At 45.6% G+C, this 19,701-nt stretch overlaps 1 protein-coding gene across 1 annotated transcript in view; it reads left to right on the forward strand.

Annotated features, from left to right (window-relative positions):
- Nucleotides 1-19,701, forward strand: part of B4GALT1 (beta-1,4-galactosyltransferase 1) — a 76,666-nt gene that overhangs the window by 43,525 nt on the left and 13,440 nt on the right. Inside the window, exon 3 of the mRNA XM_054986121.1 lies at nucleotides 17,372-17,559. Within this exon, the coding sequence (XP_054842096.1) occupies nucleotides 17,372-17,559 (188 nt within the window). The remainder of the gene's footprint in view (nucleotides 1-17,371; nucleotides 17,560-19,701) is intronic.

The following is a 19,701-nucleotide window of genomic DNA, read 5'->3' on the forward strand; positions in this document are numbered from 1 at the left end:
CACTGGAGTCAACTCTCCATGGTTTGTTTTTTTTTACTTGTACTGCACAGTGTTCTAGGTTGCAATGTTGGCCGTATATAGCTGGTGGATTACAGGCTTACCTTGCAGTATGGCTTGGACAAACATTGTTTCTGAATTCCACCCACTGGTTCAGTGATTAGTCAAACTTCCTGCCTTGGGCGGAAGTCTTGCCACATTGGTTTCTCTGCCTATGTAATGACCACGGAATCCCAGTGCGTTGCAGGCATGGGGGCGTATGTTGGTCAAACAGGGCACAGGTTGGTTCTTGCTTTGATTCCACAGGGGCTGAGAGTGTGCTGTGGAGCATGTTTACATGCTTCCCTGCAGCAGTGCATTACAGTGGTTGGAATAATTAGTGGGAGATGAGCTGTCTTTCAGGGAGGTTCTTCCTCATGGAGAAGGGACTGTGGCCCAGTGACTGAGCACATGCTTTGTCCACGGGGGGGGGGGGGGGGCAGCGTCAGTTCTCCAGCTAAAAAAATACCAAGCGCAAGGTGATGTGAGAGACGTCCCCTTGAGACCTTTGAGAGCCACTGCCAGTCAGAGTAGGCAATATGGAGCCAGATTGACCAGTGGTCTGGCTTGACATAAGGGCAGCTTCAGATGTATATGAATGTTCATGTGTCCATTATTGATTTTCTCATTGAGTAATCCTTGGCAAGCTTCCAAAGAATCTCAGGGTTCAAAAACTGCAGCGCATGGAAATAGAGAACCATTCTTTTCAGTGTTCTCTTAAACTGGAAAACTACCTCTGCTCTTTGGATTTCCTAATTGTTTAATTTTTGAAGAATTTAATTTTAAAAAGCAGTGAATTCTCTCTGCTGCAAACAACAACGAGGAAAAAAAACCTGCAGCCCAGGAGTTCAGGGAAGGAGCAATATCTGAGTCTGATTTTTGAACTTGCTGAGTTTAAAATGCCTCTTTTTGCTTGGTGTTCTTCTTAGATAACATTTGTCCAGGAGAAAGAACAAGCGCCGGCTGTTTGAGTTGTAACGCTGGAGCAGAGATTTCTGTGTGGGATTGGCTGACTTAGCATAGCCAACAGTTCTTTCTGCCTGGGCTTGACAGAAACTCAGCTGTTGCTGCAGGCATTAAGCCAGCTGGCTCTCTAAACCGACTAGTAATGAGTTAGAAACCATCTCTGGGAGGAAAATTCAGCACATGTAATTCTGACTTATCAAACTGAACTTTATTTACCATTTTAAGCACCTAAAACCTTTGAGTTAGCAACCGCAGGTGTATCGATGCCAAACAAGGTGGAGGGGAGGGATGTCTTAAGCAGGGCTTTTTTTCCGGGAAAAGAGGTGGTGGAACTCAGTGGGTTGCCCTCAGAGAAAATGGTCACATGGCTGGTGGCCCCGCCCCCTGATCTCCAGACAGAGGGGAGTTGAGATTGCCCTCGGCGCCGCTCAGCGGCGCGGAGGGCAATCTCAACTCCCCTCTGTCTGGAGATCAGGGGGCGGGGCCACCAGCCATGTGACCATTTTCAAGAGGTTCCAGAACTCTGTTCCCCTGGGTTCCCCCAGAAAAAAAGCCCTGGTCCTAAGTATATTATGCACAGGGATGAAAATTACCTCTATTTTTTACCAGTACTGTCTCTTTCAATGGGCTCGAGGTGGAAAGTGGAAGCTCTCCTTCAACCATTTCCTTACCATACTGGCTTCCTTTCACCATTAGGTTTATATAAGTCGGATATTAACATAACATATAAAATACTGTTTTGCGAGATTAAAAAGAAAAAGATCTCTAGTTTATATTCAAATCAGTTTGAAAATATATCTCATTTTAGAGATGGAGTTGCAAGATGCCACACTTTAAAATGGTGGGTGAGGAAACTTTTTAAAAATTCTTTCTCTCCCTTTGCCCTTCTTTTACATCTGCAGGCCAGCAATTTTGCCCATGGAGTCAAAATGGATGACAGAATGGGCCCTCTGGCTGCATAGTGGATATCACCGACCTTAACCAGGGTCGCTTCCACACGTCCTTAATGAGATGGCCTGCTAACAGAACTTTGGTGGGTTATTCATTACACATGTCATCGTTTCCCATGCGCGAGCAGGTCGCCATGATCCGGGGTTTTGAGTGTTTTTTGTGAAACTTGTTTTGTTCCATTTTCATTTCTGATGCTGCTTTTTTCGCGTGATTATCTAACGTATCAATGCATCTCCCTTTTGAAGTGTCCTCCCACAAATCTCCAACCCCTCCTCTTGCCTTTACCCCCCCCCCCCCACACACACACAAGCGTCTGGCTCGCATGCACAATCGCATAAGTCCTCCCCCGCCTTTTTTTTTTACTTTTTAAAACGGTCCTTGCGCTATTACGATTCAGTGCTTGCTATATTGGATCACTCAGCAATCAGACTATCAGTTTAGGAACAACATTGAGAACAGAATGCAATTTCTGATTTTATTTCAGACTAGCATTAAAGCCTTTTATATAGTAGGATATGAAATCGTGCGATTGTACTACTCTACTGTTCACATACTTATTAAACACTTTTGCATTTAAAACTTTGGGAAATGAATGGCAGAGAACGGAGTACTACGTATGCCCAGTTCCTCCAGAAACTGAGACAGGAGAATATAGCACAATCATGCATGTGCTCAAAAAAAAAAAAAAAACCGGAAAATTGGACAGGACTGCACCAACGTCATTTGTGATGAGGTGCAGAAAGAACGCGCTTTCTGTTTTGGGACCTTTTTTCCTTCCGCTATGAACACACACAAGAAACGCATGAGGACGCTGCATATGGAAGGTGAGTTATGAAAGCAGGTTGGGAAGAGTCAGCTTCGGGACAGAGAAAGCCCGGAAAAACAAAGGAACACGTGGAAGTGACCCATTTCTCCAAACCCTAGAAAAGGTCCTCCTGCCGTGTCACTGCAGAGTTCCTGCAGTCTTTTCATATTCATTCTATTCTGCCAGTACTTCCTAGGATCAGGGGCAGTCTTGGAGAATCCCGGACCCTAGGCAAAAATCTCGGCTAGGGCCCCAGAATCACAGCCATCCATCCACCACATCTACCCCCCGCCACCGGGGGCCAAGCAAGGGGCAGCCTGCACCTCGTGTGAGGCAAGTGGGAGCCACTGCTTCTGCCAGAATCTGGCTAGCCAAACCTCAGACACGGTGGGTGCAAGCAGCCACCACTGCTGAGCTGCCCCCCCCCCCCCACACACACACCCTGTCAGAGGGCAGGTCATGTGTAGGGGAGTCACACACACACATACACTCCGCATCTCTCCTGCCTGGACATCAAAGGAAGCAAGCTTCACCTTGTTCTTTGGCTGAGGGCAAATTCAATGTTCAGCAGCAGAGTAGAACTTGGGTAACAAGTCTTCACTGAACAATTAAAAGTGAGAGAGGGGCGCAGTTTGGAGAGGAGATTCACAGGTGTAGAAGGCAATTCAGCCGTGGTGCTGCTGCCCCTATCAGTTATCCCTCTCTGCTGTAAACTGTTGCAGAGCCTTATGACAGTCCTGTCTGCCCCGGCAGGCGACAGGGTGGGGATGGAAGCATGACAGGGTGGGGACAGAAGTCATGGGCTTTATCCTGTATGATAGTCGTGGGTCTGTCCAATGAACCTCTTCGGGTTACAGCCTGGCCACCTTGTCATCTCCTGTGATATGAACTATTCCTTATCTCTGTATATAAAGACAAGTGTCCTGACTGATTCATCAACACCCAGCCCAAACCCGAGGTAACAAACAAAGTAAAATATTTGGGAATTGAACTAACCACAAAAAATATAGACTTATTTAAGAACAACTATGAGAAATTGTGGATACAAATAGAGAGAGATTTGATAAAGTGGAACAAGTTGAATTTATCATGGCTGGGCAGAATCGCGACAATAAAAATGAATGTTCTACCTCATGTGATGTTTCTGTTACAAACGATTCCGATTATTCGAGACTCTAAACAATTTGAAAAATGGCAAAGAAAAATTTCGAATTTTGTGTGGGCAGGCAAGAAACCACGTGTTAAAATGAAAGTGTTACAGGATGCAAAAGAAAGAGGTGGCTTGCAACTGCCCAACTTAAGACTGTACTACGAAGCAATTTGTTTGACATGGATAAAGGATTGGATAACGTTGAAAAATCGCAAACTTCTGGCATTGGAAGGCTGTAAGAAAATGTTTGGATGGCATGCATACCTATGGTGCGATAAAATAAAAGCGGACTCTCTGTTTCTGCATCACTATATCAGAAGAATCCTCTTCACAATCTGGAAGAAATATAAGATGTATCTGGAAGATCAAATCCCCTCTTGGGTGGTCCCGTATGAAGTAATAGACCCGAGAACTGTCGAGAACGAACAGCAATGTTTAACTTACAAGGAGATAACACAAATACAATATTCAACATTAAGAATAAAGTCACAAGAAGAATTGTCTCCTTGCTATAGTTGGTTTCAATACAGACAGATAAGGGATCTTTATAAATCGGACTGTTCAAGGGGAGGAATAAAAATGGAAAATACAGAATTGGAAGAAGTAATGCTACAAGAAGGCAAGAAACAAATCTCAAAAGATCTATAAGATACTTCTAAAACGGTACACTGAGGATGAAACAGTGAAAGTACAGATGGTGAAGTGGGCAATAAATTTTCATAAAGAAATAGCAATGGAGGCACGGGAGCACTTGTGGAAGAATACAATTAAGATTACAACGTGTACGAATATTAAAGAAAATGTATACAAGATGATATACAGATGGTGCCTAACACCGAAGAAAATTGCGCTGGGGAACGCTAAAATGTCAGATAAATGCTGGAAATGCAAAAAGCACGAAGGATCATTATACCATATGTGGTGGACTTGTGAAGTAGCGAAGCAGTACTGGGGAGATATAATAGAAGTAATTAATGAGGTGTTACAAACCCAAATAAATAAGAACCCAGAACTGCTGCTACTAAATTTGGGAATGGAGAATGTTCCAGTGCAAAATAGAACATTGTTATTTTATATGACAGCTGCAGCAAGATTACTGTATGCGCAGAAATGGAAAGTGCAAGAAGTACCTACTGTAGAGGACTGGATTTACAAATTGCTGTACATGGCAGAGATGGATAAAATGACAAGAAAACTTAAAGACCTAGATCTGGGACAGTATTTGGCGGACTGGGCGAAACTGAAACAATTTTTGGGAAAAAAATGGGATGTGAAAGGAGAACTGTGGCAGTTTGAGAACTTTTGAAACAAGACATTTTAAACAGAAGAGAGAAGTGACTTTACCATTAAGAATTTATATCTATTTTAATCTAAGCTTGGATTATAATATAGCAGAAGAGGGATGAAATTTAGAACTGATTTTTTAAAGAATAAGATAGGGAGGTTATGATAAGTAATACCTTTATCAGAGTATATGAATAAGGGAATAGTTAAACAAATATACTGATGGGGCATACTATATATACTATTACGTTGGTAGATTAGATTGTATATTATATAATGAATGTGCAGTATGGTGCTGTGTGCGGTGCCACATTGGTGGCAGGGTGCACAGTAGGGGTGTTAATACATATTATAATGACAATTCGGCTCTCCCAGCCGCGGCTCGCCGCTTAAGCTGGGAGCCGACAATTGGAGCCCTGGACGGAGAGGAGGCAGACTCCCTCCCTCTTCATCCGGGTTTCTGGGAAGGGGCGGGGCTTGGCGCTCTTGCGCGCGTTCTGCCCCTTCCCAGTGTCATCCAGGTGCCGTGTCGGGCCATGAGAGGAGGAGGATCCTGATACGTGGCCACAGCATGGTGTTTTGGGCGGCCAATCAAGCTAAGAACACGCCGATTGGATCCCAGTTGGGCCTGAGTGCTGTGGCCACAGTGGAGTGGCAGGGACGGCGGGGCCTCAGGTGGCCGGGCCTCTTGCCTCTTCTGTTTAGGGGGCGGATGCAGCCGCCCCCGCACATTGTGGTCATCCACCTGGGTGGGAATGACCTTGGCATGGTACAGGGTAAGGCCCTGTCAGTGCAAGTAGCAGTGGACCTAGCATACATACACGACCAATGGCCTGGTGTGCTGGTTATATGGTCCGAGATGCTACAACGTCAAGTTTGGCGGGAGGCTTTGAATCCCAAGGCTATTGAGAGGGCCCGCCGTAAGACTAACCATGACATCAGGAAGGCCTTGGGGCAGGGCTTGGGCATTTATCTGCCACACCCCAGGATTAGGGCCGAATTTGCCCACCTCTACAGAGGAGATGGTGTCCATATGTCACCTGAGGGCAATGATTTATTTTTAGATGACCTGCGGCAAGGGCTTCGGGTGGCGCTAGGCCACCTGTGGGGCGCAAGGGTCTAAGCAGAGGCTTGACCCTGGCAGTGGCAGGAGCTTTTGGAAATAGGGTGCGGGCTGGTGACCCCCTGTGGCATTCCCCAAGGTTGGGGAACAGGGTCTGCTGTTAGGGCGGTATGCTTGGGCGGCTACCGTCAGGGAGGGCAGACGCCTGAGGGGATCCCCGGGAACAAGACCTCACCTCATGCTTGGCGGCTGGGGCGCAACAGGTGCTTGAGTGGGATCCCAGGGCCTAGCTGGCCGGGTAGCAGCCATTCAGGGGATGGCCTACACCCGGGGCATTGGGGGCTCGCCCAGACAGGCAAGGCGGTGGTCAGGTGCTGACCCCAGGGCTTGACCTGTACCACTTAGTTAGCCCTTGCCGTGCGTTATTGTTATGGTCATTTAATAAACGGCCCTTTCATCCAAGCCTGTGTCTGTCTCTTACTTCCGACTGGGGGTACAATTCGGCTCTCCCAGCCGCGGCTCGCCGCTTAAGCTGGGAGCCGACAATTGGAGCCCTGGACGGAGAGGAGGCAGACTCCCTCCCTCTTCATCCGGGTTTCTGGGAAGGGGCGGGGCTTGGCGCTCTTGCGCGCGTTCTGCCCCTTCCCAGTGTCAGTTTTCTGGAGCGCTCGGCCCACCCACCTCACCCTGTGTTTAGTGCAGGAATAGCCGGCTGCTGTTTCTGGAGCCAGGTAGGAATTTTTTCCTTCCTTCCCTGATTGGCTTTGAGGAAGGGGGGTTTTTCGCCTACCTTGCACTAATGGCGGTGGTATGAGTATTGTTGGGTGCAGCCAGTTAGTGTAGTGGCAGGAGCTTTTGGAAATAGGGTGCGGGCTGGTGACCCCCTGTGGCATTCCCCAAGGTTGGGGAACAGGGTCTGCTGTTAGGGCGGTATGCTTGGGCGGCTACCGTCAGGGAGGGCAGACGCCTGAGGGGATCCCCGGGAACAAGACCTCACCTCATGCTTGGCGGCTGGGGCGCAACAGGTGCTTGAGTGGGATCCCAGGGCCTAGCTGGCCGGGTAGCAGCCATTCAGGGGATGGCCTACACCCGGGGCATTGGGGGCTCGCCCAGACAGGCAAGGCGGTGGTCAGGTGCTGACCCCAGGGCTTGACCTGTACTGCTTAGTTAGCCCTTGCCGTGCGTTATTGTTATGGTCATTTAATAAACGGCCCTTTCATCCAAGCCTGTGTCTGTCTCTTACTTCCGACTGGGGGTACAATAGTATATTTGATAGAATATGTTTAAAAGAAATAGAATATATTTAAACTAAGACTTTTGTTATATATTATATTATATTATATCATACTGGTCTATATTGAGGGGTATAAGATTTATACTATATTGATAGTATAATTGATAGATGTATATTATACTGATAGAATATTTGATAGTATAATTGATAGAAGTATGCTATATTGATAGGGTATTTGATATATATGATAGAATACCTGGGAAAAAAATTAGAATGTGCTTAGACTAAGGGAATTATCAAGTAATAAAAGGGGGTAAGGGTTGGAAAGCTGTTGGAAGTCGATAGAGGGGGGGGAGGGAAAGGGTGGGGGATAGGGTTAATTAGATATTGAGGGAATGTATGTATTGAATTTGAAAAGTATACTCACCAATAAAATTTCCAAAAAAAACCCAAAAACACCCAGCCCAAACCCCTGGACCTAGAAACATGAAATGTGAGGAGAACATTCCTTTCCATGATGTAAACACCCACTGAGAAGAGATAAAATGTGTTTTCCCAAAGGGGTACAGCTTCCCTATGTGGCTGGCAGGCTCCTGCCTGCTTGCGCCCCCGCCACTGCCAGTTTGGCCACTCTTCCCTGACTGGGCCAGCCTTTCAAGGTAATTTGCATATGCGGGCTGATTGGGCCTCACAACATTCCACACCTCATCCTCTCCCCCAGCAACAGTTGGAACACAGAGGTCATTTGCGTACACAGCCTTATTGGTCCTCACCCCGCACATTCTAAACAGTAAGCAGTTGCTATTGGGAGTTATTGAATGTGTCCTGAGATAAAATGCACCTCCCAGATTTCCCCTAAAAGTTCACTAGGGTTGCCAGTCTCCCTGTGTGGCTGGCAGGCTCCTTCCTGCTTGCACCTCCCTCTGATTGATCAGCTGTGGAAACTCTGTGTTCTGAGGTAAAAATCAGGTAAAGGAAACTACAGACAGTTGAAGAACGACAGTACAAGACTCCTGAATAGGGATAAAACGTTTTACTTTATTCACACACCTTTGTAAAACTTGGGTGTTATGCTTTTATACTACAAAATCAACTAAAAAGAACACAAACCAAAAATGTTACATACTCATAAGTATTATAATTGGACTTAAAGTAGTTAAATACCATAGTAAAGCATGGGTATCAAGCTAGTGTTAATATAAAACAGGAGTACAGTGGTAGACAAACAAAATTTCATCCCACATAAACTTTCAGGAGTCAAAGTTTGCTTCACCGGATACATCTGATGAAGTAAACACTGACTCAGGAAAGTTTATGCCAGAATAAATTTTGTTTGTCTTTAAGGTACCCCTGCACTCCTGTTTTTATTTTGCTGCTATAGACAAACATGGCTGCCCACCTGGAACGATCACTGATTGTGTCTCTACTATGGACTAGTTCAGTGGCTTTCGGGGGGTGTCCCAGAAGGCTCCTGGGAAGGGTATCAGTGCTTCCTCAATGAGAAAACCAGTCACTGCGGAAATCTTCCCTGAAAGATAGGTAGCAGCAGACGTGCCACCTTTCCTCTCCAGTGCACAGCTCCAAGAGAGCGCTAAGAATGGTCTAGAGGAGCATCAGTCTAGTAGCACCTTCATGAGCAACAGGATCTCCAGCTTATAAGCTTTTGAGAGTCAAAGCTCCCTTTGTCAGACATAAATGGTCTAAAATGCAGTCTCTGTTCATACAGGACAACTGTGAGGCTTGGCTAGATCTCCTCAGCATTAACTGATTGTGCACTTGATAACGTGGCAAAATGCATGGGGTTTCTTAATCACACACTTTGATATGGAAAGGGTTCCACGGTTTGGAAAACATTGGATTGGTAGAATTTACCTTTTAAAAGCCAATGCAGTTGCAGTGTCCCAAGATGCAGCGGGAGGGTGGAAGAAATGTGACCTAATGCAATGGAAACAAAAACCTTTACCTCTCATAAATGCTGTCTTCCTTTATCCAAACTTCAGGTTTCGATCTGTCCCTTGACATATTTCCACCTTGTTGATGGGGTTGTGCTAATTTGGTTGATGCTTGCTATTTACCCAGCTGCAGGTGCCAAAACATGGGCCCTGTCCAAATTCTGCGGGAAAGAGCTGTGATTGGGCTGGGGGCGTAGGTGCATTTGATCCTGAAGAACGTAGGAGAGGCTGTGTGCTGTTGTACAGGTGATCAGACACCTCTGTGGCCTCTGAACATCTTGGAGACTGAGTTACTGTGCAGTTAAATTTGTGTAACGTTTCTCTCTCCTAAGTAGGAGGTCAATGTAAGAAGTGGGAGTCTTAAAACTGCCTTTTCTGAGAAATGCTTTTGGGAATGTTGGCTTTTCTTCTTGTTCCTGCTGTCTGCTTATGTTCTATATCTTTAAATCAGGATTCCGGTTGCAGTATTTCGTCAGTCTCCACGTCTTTCCACTTCCTGCACTCTAGCTGCTTTTAAACTAGTTGACCTTTCTTACTCCCCAATTGGTTTTCTATATTTGTCATAAGGGAAACTGAAAGGGTGGGCCTCTTTGCAACGGCTGCAACCAAACAAGCAAACAGGACCAGTTCCTCCAAAGAGGTGATCTTTTAAATCAAGGTTGCGTGCAACTTTTTAAAAAAGCTGCATCCTGAATTTTGTGACATGTTTATCACAGAATTCAAGTTGCAGAATTATGATTTGTTTTAAGTTGCACACTCTGGTTTTAATAGACATAGGGAAGACCCAAACGCTGTGCCAGGGCACTGACCCCTCCCCTGGTCAGTTGAATCTTAACAGCACCCTTGAACACATGAAGCGGCCTTATACTGAATTAGACCCTTCGTCCATCTAAGTCAGTGTTGTCTACAGTGGCGGTGGCTCTCCAGGGTCTCAGGAGACAGATGAAGGTCTTTCACATTGTCTGCTATTAGATCCTTTAGCTGGAGAAGCCAGAGCTTGAACCTGGGAAGTCCTGCATGCCCAATAGAAGCTCTGCCAGCGAGTCTGCCAATCTTGATGGCTGTTTCACGCACAGCCACGTCCCTACTTGCTTTCCAGCATACCTTCATCTCTATCAGGGCTAGTTTTATTTCTAAATGGAAGCAGAGATTTTCAACTCAAATTTGCACCCGGTACCACATGCACATTGTCAGTTGTATTCCAGAATCACAACAGACAGCCCCACTTGAAGCTTCCTTTCCAGTTGCACTCCTGCAGTTGTTTAAGGAGGGCGCGGAAACAAGAACTGAAGTAAATAGAGTTGGAAATCCACTCTTCTTACTGAAGCGGCTTGCAGGATGGGTCTGGTGTTTATATTTCTTTCCTCATCACCTCTCATTACTGTGTTTTTGTGCTGAACATTCTTCCAGTGCTCTGGTGAAAAAGGGGGAAAGTTGTGAGTGACGCAACACTAGGCTGACACTTGAAGGGAGCCAGTGCGACAGCGGCCACCAGGTGCCATTAATGCCCAGTTGGCCTTTTCTTCCGATTTGCTAGTCCACTGAGTGATGCTGAGGTTGCTTACAGTTCAGATCAGCCTCCAGCAACAAAGTCTATCACGTACTCCTACCTGAGGAATGAAGAGATTGGTTGATTCCGCACACGTTGGATAATGCACTTCCAATCCTCTTTAGAGATAATTTGGAACTGAATTTTTCGAGTGTGAAACAAAAAATCCACTTCCAAACAATAGCTAAAGTGCATTATCCAACGTGTGCGGAATCGGCCTTTATTTAATCACTTTGCTGGGGATCTGCTCATTTTCACACCGTTAAGGGTGTTTTTGGAAATGCTTTCCCATGGGCGTTCTCTTTAAAATGGTGGTTAAAATATCCACAGATCTCCTTCAGGGTACCCTCTCTGAGAAGGGGATGTGTGTGAAGGACTGGATCCACATACATTTAATTGGGCGGGGTTTAAAACATCTAAACAGCCACATCTGAGATGCCGATAAACACAACCAACCAATTGCGGTGTAAGATGAATGTGTAAACTGATGAAAAGTGGGATTTGGGGGTTTTTCACATTCTAACTTCACCAAGAAATTGACCGTAGGGCAACTTCAATGACTACTGAGTTCTGTGGGGCAAAATCCACATCTCATAATTTAGAACACAGCTGGAGAAGCCTGCCTGAATAGCAGGTCCTGGGGGAGCTCTCTGGAGAAAAAAACCCAAGACAGAGAGTCTTTGAGTAAGGTGGTGAAGAGAAAGCAAACTGGAACAAAGCTGGAAAGGAGGGACCCCACAGTTTCCCCAGTGCCAGCGCTTCATAGTTTTCTAAACATCTTTTGGCCAGTTGGCCTGTCCAGTCTGCTGTTTCTCAAGCGAGAACTTGACACTGTGATACTGAGAGATCTCTGTCTTTTGGTGCTACACCTCTGAAGATGCCAGCCACAGCTGCTGGCGAAACGTCAGGAACTACAATGCCAAGACCACGGCAATACAGCCCGGAAAACCCACAACAGCCATCGTTCTCCAGCCGTGAAAGCCTTCGACAATACAACTTGACACTGTAGTTTTGCCAGTTGGGCCTAGACAGATGAGAACTGCTCAGTGAATTGAAGAGTGAGTGAAAGCGAATTCTCAGAAAATTTCTTTATGAATATTTGTGTGAAAAGGGAGGGTGCTATACACCAAAGGCTTCTCTCTCTCTTTTGTAGCTGAGGGCACTTGGCATGCAATTCCTTTCCCCCCCTCCCTCTCTCTATCTCAATTATTTCACTGAGGAGAAGATGAAGCTAGCTGAATTACTTTAAGAGTAGGAGAGGAGATTAGAGGGGGAGAGGAAGAAGATGAGAGAGGATACACTAGGGGACTTCAGGAGGAAATCTTTCTAAAAGTAATACCGATGCTCAGCCAAGTAGTATTAGTAAATAGCTGATGTGTATAATCACATGCTTCAACTGCACAGAGTGTTTTAGGCAGACTGTCTCGAGGCGGCTGCGTTAGCGGTTTCTCTGAGGCAGTATAACATGTTCATGACTGAGAAGAAATCAGAGCTGTCTTCAGCTACTAGTCTGTTGCCTAGCTATGGACAAGCCAGATGATCATAATGGGCCAATCCAGGACAGTCACTAGCTGATTCCGCACACGTTGGATAATGCACTTCCAATCTTCTTTAGTGATCATTTGGAACTGAATTTTTCAAGTGTGAAACAAAAAATCCACTTCCAAACAATAGCTAAAGTGCACTGAAAGTGCATTATCCAACGTGTGTGGAATCAGCCATAGTACTGGGGATTGGATAATGCACTTCCAATCCTCTTTATAGATCATTTGGAACGGATTTTTTTGTGTGCGGAACAAAAAATCCACCTCAAACGATTGATAAAGTGCATTGAAAGTGCATTATCCAACATGTGTGGAATGTTTGACCGCAGTGTTTTCTTTCTAGGAAAACCCAGTTTCACTCAGATGTTTCATTTCAGTCTTGCCTTGCTTAGAATGTGACTCTCCAACAGTGGTACTCACTCCACAGCTCACAGAGAGCCACATTCACAGTTACCATAAACCAAAGCGGCCACATTTACTTCCGTCCCTGGCATGTATCCTGCACTTCAGGGAGGCTCAACTTCTCAACTTCTTACTGCCTCAAGGCGGGAACTTCCTGTCAACCACAAGCCACACCATTTCTCAGTAAGCCCTGTTTTCTGAAACATGAAGCAGGTGCCGTATTGGGAAACAGTGGTTAGAAGAGCCACAGGTCGCTCCCAAGTCACTGTCGCTGCCCGTCCACATGACACTGATACACTTAAGCATCGAACAGAGCAGAACTAAATGGTCCACTTTCTCACATGTAATTTTGTGAGCTCTTTTTGTATTAGTTCTTGTTCGTCTTGTTTTAACTTTCTTTTTTTGCAGCCTCCCATTGAACAAGTGCTAGTGTACAATTCAGGAGAGAGTTGCACCCTTCTTGGGATTGCCTTGTTAGTGTAAGAGTCCCCGGTCAGCAATTTTCCTTTGAAGTGGCAAACGACCCAGAGGTTACAATGGAACCTCTATCCTTTCCGTTTCCTTTTCCTTTTCCTTTCTCAGTCCAGCTACGGAAGCTGCACTTTTAAGACAACTGGTGTGGAAAGATGGACTTTAAAACCATTTTCCCTTGGGCTGTTGGGGAAAGGGTACAAGTTGTATCTTTTTCCCTAGTGGGAAATTGTTCAGCTCAGTTTCAGTTTATTCAGCTTAACAGCCCATAAGCCATACACTCTAACAAAGTTTAAGAATTAAAAATAACAGTTAAAGAAAATGTTGCCATTTTTAAAAGAATCTCTCTGGCTAGTTCATGCTTTGAACAGTGAAAGAAAATATGGGATAACGAGTCAACTTCAGCCAAAGGGCAGCTGCAGAAGCGTTGATCCGATGGGATCCTGAGGAAGCAGCCCTTCATCTGCGCTGTCGGCCGTGTGTTGCAACGTGCAGCTGTGTATGATCGCCTCAGTTTTGGGACTACGAGCATACTGAGGCAATGAGGCTGGTTGAACTGGGTAGGATATTTTAATTCCGATGTAGAACGGGGAGCATTTTCATGCCGCATCTTTTAGAAGGGAGCCCCAGTCCTGCTTTAGCAGCTTCCCTATAAGTAGTTCTCATCTTTTCCCAGTTAAGGCTCTTGGGGCCCATAAACCTAATTGGCTCATTTCCATGTCCACAGTTTTGTTCCACCTTGACCAGCAGTGCTCTTGGGCTGCAGATTTAGTGAAGACGGGAAGATCTTCGGAGTTTTGCCGTCTGTAGTTGAAACTGACTCTGGCTTTCCAGATCAGAGTTGAGATTTTTGGAAGGCCCAATTCAAGTCGTATGACTGTGGAGGCTATACATGGTGGTAGAGCCAAGTATTTTCCGGAAGATGGTTAACTGTAGCTTGTCAAGTTGTTCTATTGGGCTCAGGAACCAGATCGGGGAACCGTATAGTATTATGAGAGCCATGTATGCCTTCAAAAGTGCTGGTACATATTAAGCTCCTTGAGTTGTATCTTTTCCCAGAGGGAAGACGGTGCAAGAGGAAAGGATTAAAAAGCCCCTGTACCCCGCCAGCCCCTCCTGTCTTTCCTTCAATTGCATCCTCTGTGGTTGGATTGTATGAAAGAAAAAAAGGTCTCCAGAAAGAGTCACGGAACTATATATAACAGGCAGGCTTACTCTGCGCTGGCTGCCAGAATGCTCATATTGCTGAATTCCTTTGTTAATTTAAAATATATTCTTATGTGCTGACGTGCATATCTAACTTTTTTAAAGTTAGGGCAGGGGAACCAGCAGTATCCTCGTCTTCCGCTCCAATATGCGGAAGGGCTAGAGGAGGCTGTTGTGATTGAAAACAGATTTGTAGAATAAATTAGACTGACGTGCTCTTTGCAGAAAGGCATCTAACCTCAGCCTTTTAACACCACAACATTAATAATCAAATCAATACGAAATCGAGTCTCTTGTCTATTCCAGCATGGCATATTCAGTGTCTGCCAGCTAGAGTTAAATACTGAATGATGGCTTTATGGTGTTTATTTGTATTCTTATCTGATGGCTGCTATGGATTAGATTAGCCGCTGGTCTGTTCAAGTATGACAAACGTACGGTATCTTGCATCTTTTCGAATGGTAAATTAGGTGCCCTGTGGGTTAGATGCATACTAGTTGGGCACAAAACTGAGTTGCCACTGAAGTTGTTAAGCATGCCTCAGAACCATCTGCAATTGTTGGTTTTGGTAGGATCCTGGGCGGGGCTGTCAGAGAACATGTTGGGCTCTACAGATACTACAGTTTTGTGGGCCCTCGTTTTGTCAAGCAGTAGGGAAGGTGGGGTTATTTCATGTAACCAAAGTGGTGGGTATTTGAATAGGAAGCTTATAGAGCTGGAAAGGACCCTCAGAGGGTCATCTAGTCCAATCCCCTGCATGTTGTGGAAATTCACAGCTGGCCCCTGCTCAATGCCCAGAGGAAGGCAAAAAACCTACAGGATCCCTGGCCAATCTGGCCTGGAGGAAAAGTCCTCCTTGACCTCAAAGTAGCAATCAGCAGTACCTTAAGCACTGGCTCATCTCTTACTTCCCTCGTTCTCCTGGTCTGCCTAAGTTCATACTGAGTCAGCATTGCTGAGAAATGGCCATCTAGCCTCTTCTTAAAGACCTCCAAAGAAGGAGAGCCCACCACCTCCCAAGGAAGCTTCTTCCACCGAGGAACCACTCTTTCAGCCATAGGTAGTGTGTGTGAGCTGAGCTGTACCCCCGGCAAGCTAGTTCTTTGATTGTGCCACCAAGCATGCAATTGAACAAGTGAATGTCTGAAAAGAGGAGTTTGCCAAGTAGGGTCACACCCTCCTAAGTCCATTGACATTGCTGGACTTGTGCTTTATGCACTGATAACATTCGTGCTGGTTTTGCTATCCTCATGGGGACCAGGTCCTCAGAATTAGGTATAGTATTAAGAGGTGACTGGTCACATATACAAATTGGAACAGGAATTTTTCAGTGTTCCCTCTCTGCATAGTGGGACTCTCGCCAAAGTTACGATCATTTTCAGCAGGCTTTACAGTTCACAGCCATTGAATACAACTGGCAGCATATAATATTACACAGCTTAGTCATCCAAGGGATACCCTTAGACATCTTTTGTGGCTTTGTGCTAGCATCTACTGTGGATTACATGCAGTATTGTTCCAGAATTAACATGGAGCCCTCAAAACTCTGCACCATCGTTCTGTCCTAAAAAGGAACCTTTCCCATGTATTTCCTGTTATCTGTCCTCCAGCAGCCTGTTTGCTTGTAACATTGCCTCTGAATACAATGCAGGGTGAAACTGGGAGCTCGTAGGCTCAGCTAAATTGGAACCTGTAGTCAGTCCTGAACTTAGACTTGAAGGATGCTGGCAGGCCTGTAGCATTTTGTGCTATCCACTGTCATTTGTTCTGTCTGTCCTTAACAGAATCTTCTTGATCCATTGCACACTTTTGTTTCATGATGAAGAGTAACTTCTTTTTTAATAAAGGAAAATACTCCTTAACATTTTTAATAATAATAGTGTGCTGTTAAGTTTCAACAGATTTATAGCAATGCCAATACCATGGGGTTTTCAAGGCAAGGGATGAGCAGAGGTTGTTTTGGAAAGATTCAGGATTCCCGAATTGCCCCCAGCATTGCTGCGGAATCCCGAAGCAAAGCTTTCGGAAGCGATTCAGATCGGCATGCTGCTTCGGGATTCGGGTTATGCTGAATTGTTTTCTCACTTTGGGTAAACTTGAAGCGGTAAACCCGAATCTTTTTCGGGTGCGCACCCCTAGTAGCAACCTTAGTCTTCCTTGGTGGTTTCCCATCCAAGTAGTAACCATGGCTGAGCCCGCTTAGCTTCCATGAGGCATGTGCCACATTGTGAAATGGTGTCTTGAGAAGCCACAGGTGGCATGTCAAAGAGCCACATAATGGCTCCCGAGTCTCTGATGATCACTGTACTAGGGTATCCTATACTCATTCGTTCCAGATTTGATTTGGCAAATCCATTGATCTCTAGCTCATCTGCCATCGGGGTGGGCCTGGCCTTTCTCCCAACATCAAAAAAGGAATAAAAAGTGGTGTGACATGGAGGGTAGCATATGAGATAATTCTGGTAGTGCCAGAGCACCATTGTGCGCTGTTCATGCTTCATCTGTGTTTCTGCCTACACAAAGGCCTGTGGGGAAAGCAAGATCAGCAAGTGCTTTGACCTCGAAGCCTGTGCTTCCTTCAGATTAAACTAGTTGGTTGTGATTTTTGGCTTATACTGGACTAAAAAAAAAAAAAGCAGAGAACAAACCTTGCACGCTTGCGCTGCTGCTTGTAAAGGCTCAGGGCTTCCGTGGATAAGGGAAGTGTTGGGTGGCCTTTGCTTAAGGTATTGAATCCCTCTTCTTTTTCTCGCATCAGGGAGGAGAAGAAACATTCAATCGTGCGAAACTTCTGAATATAGGCTTTGTAGAAGCTTTGAAAGAATATGATTACGACTGCTTTGTGTTTAGTGATGTCGATCTAATTCCAATGGATGACAGAAATACCTACAAGTGTTACGACCAGCCCAGGCACCTCTCTGTGTCCATGGACAAGTTTGGATTTCGGTAAGAGATGAACGGGTAACATGTCTCTGGCGTGCAGTCCTGTGAAAGAGTTATCCGTTAATGTCAAGGATGGATGAATAGCAGGGAATGGGTCTTACTTGGGTGGGTGTCCCCAGCAAAGTGTATAGAAGGGGGATAAAACAAGACCCCAACAGAGAAGAGGGAAAGCAGCGTTTCTACCTGCGGAAATCCGGAATAAATGATCAGCTGAGGATGGACTCGTGGAATGGGGATGAAGGGAGAGAATGAGAATGAGGTGGTGGGGAAGTAACAGGGTGGCGGAGAGAGGAAAGACCTTTCATTTGGTAGTGGGAAGTTGGCCAGCAGTTCTACTCTTCTATGGTTGATGAGCAAAATAAACACCTGTTGTTGCCTAATACGGAGTCAGATCCTTACTCTACTCAAGGTTAGTACTCCAACCGGCAGCAGCGCTGCAAGGGGTACCCAACAGAGAGATCTTTCATCTGCTGGTACTTTTCAGTGGAGATGTTGGGGACTGAACCTGTGTTCTTCGGCATGCAAAGCAGAAGCTCTGCTACTGAGCCCCGCCCCTGCCCCGTAGTGGGGTAGGCAGGGCTTTTTTTCAGCTGGAACGCGGTGGAACGGAGTTCCGGAACCTCTTGAAAATGGTCACATGGCTGGTGGCCCCGCCCCCTGATCTCCAGACAGAGGGGAGTTTAGAGTGCCCTCCGCACCGCCGAGCGGTGCGGAGGGCAATCTCAACTCCCCTCTGTCTGGAGATCAGGGGGCGGGGCCACCAGCCATGTGACCATTTTCTCCGAGGGCAACCCACTGAGTTCCACCACCTCTTCCCCCCCCCCAAAAGCCCTGGGGGTGGCAGTGGGTTTCTTTCAAAGTTCCTAAAGCCCCAAACTGTGGTGTTCTGCCCCTGAATGGAATCTCTGGTGCTGACAGTTTGTCCAAGAGTGTGACGGAGGTTTCAGGTTAGGTGAAGACAGGTCTGTCGGTGGCTGCTAGCCATGATGCCTAAATGGAACCTCCACATTCAGGGACAGTACACATGTGAATCCCAGTGCCAGCAGGCAACATCAAGGAAACCCTTGGTCCTGTTGTTGGCTCTGTATAGTAACTGATTAGGCACCCGGTAAGACAGGATGCTGGGGTAGATGGATCTCTGGTCCGATCCAGCAGGGCTCTTCTTATGTTCTTATAAGTTTGGGTGAAACAAACAGATCCTAACTATTTGGCCGGGAGATAATTATCTGAAAACTTGGCCGTCTAACAAAGAGTGGAAAAATAAACACTGATATGTTTCCAGAAATATATCTTCTGTTGCTGCTGGGGGTGGGATAAACATCATTGTCAAGCACTATAATTAATATTGTTCTGAAACGAGTGGTGGCCGTTTACCATATCGTTTATGTATCTGGAAGGGGAAAATGTTTTCAATGAATTCCTTTTCTTTTTAAAAAATGTTTTCTTTATTTTATATAAACAACACAGAAACAATGTAAGTTCAATGCATTTCTGATTAATACATTCTCATGTTTTTAGAAATCATAGATTCTTATTCTGAGCACATTCAAGGCCTTCCCACATCAAGTTTGCAAAGAGTTTGTCAGACTTTTCAGTTAATTTATTATTTTAAGGGAAGATCCAAATCACTGTACCTCTACACTGGTATGACACCCCATCCCAGCACTGCAGTAGTTTCCATTCTCCTCGCCACTAACATTCTGCAACAGTCTTAATTTCCAGGTGTGACCCTAAATGCCACCATCTAAACATTGTGTGGGTCACATTGGTACTGCAGCCTCAAGTGGCTGAGGCCATGTAGAGAATAGACATATCCTACGTCAAACACATTGCTGTATTTCCATTTCCTCTTTTGGTATAAGCTCCTCATCATTTCAGAGCCAAATTGTATTGTAGCAAAGAGTCCAGTAGCACTTTTAAGACTAACCAACTTTATTGTAGCATAAGCTTTCGAGAGCCACAACTTTCTTCGTCAGATGCAGCCGTCAGGTTGCATCTGACGAAGAGAGCTGTGGCCCTCGAAAGCTTATGCTACAATAAAGTTGCATCTGACGAAGAGAGCTGTGGCTCTCGAAAGCTTATGCTACAATAAAGTTGGTTAGTCTTAAAGGTGCTACTGGACTCTTTGCTATTTTGCTACTGCAG

Source organism: Eublepharis macularius, chromosome 8 (genome assembly GCF_028583425.1).
Source record: "Eublepharis macularius isolate TG4126 chromosome 8, MPM_Emac_v1.0, whole genome shotgun sequence".
Taxonomy (NCBI): domain Eukaryota; kingdom Metazoa; phylum Chordata; class Lepidosauria; order Squamata; family Eublepharidae; genus Eublepharis; species Eublepharis macularius.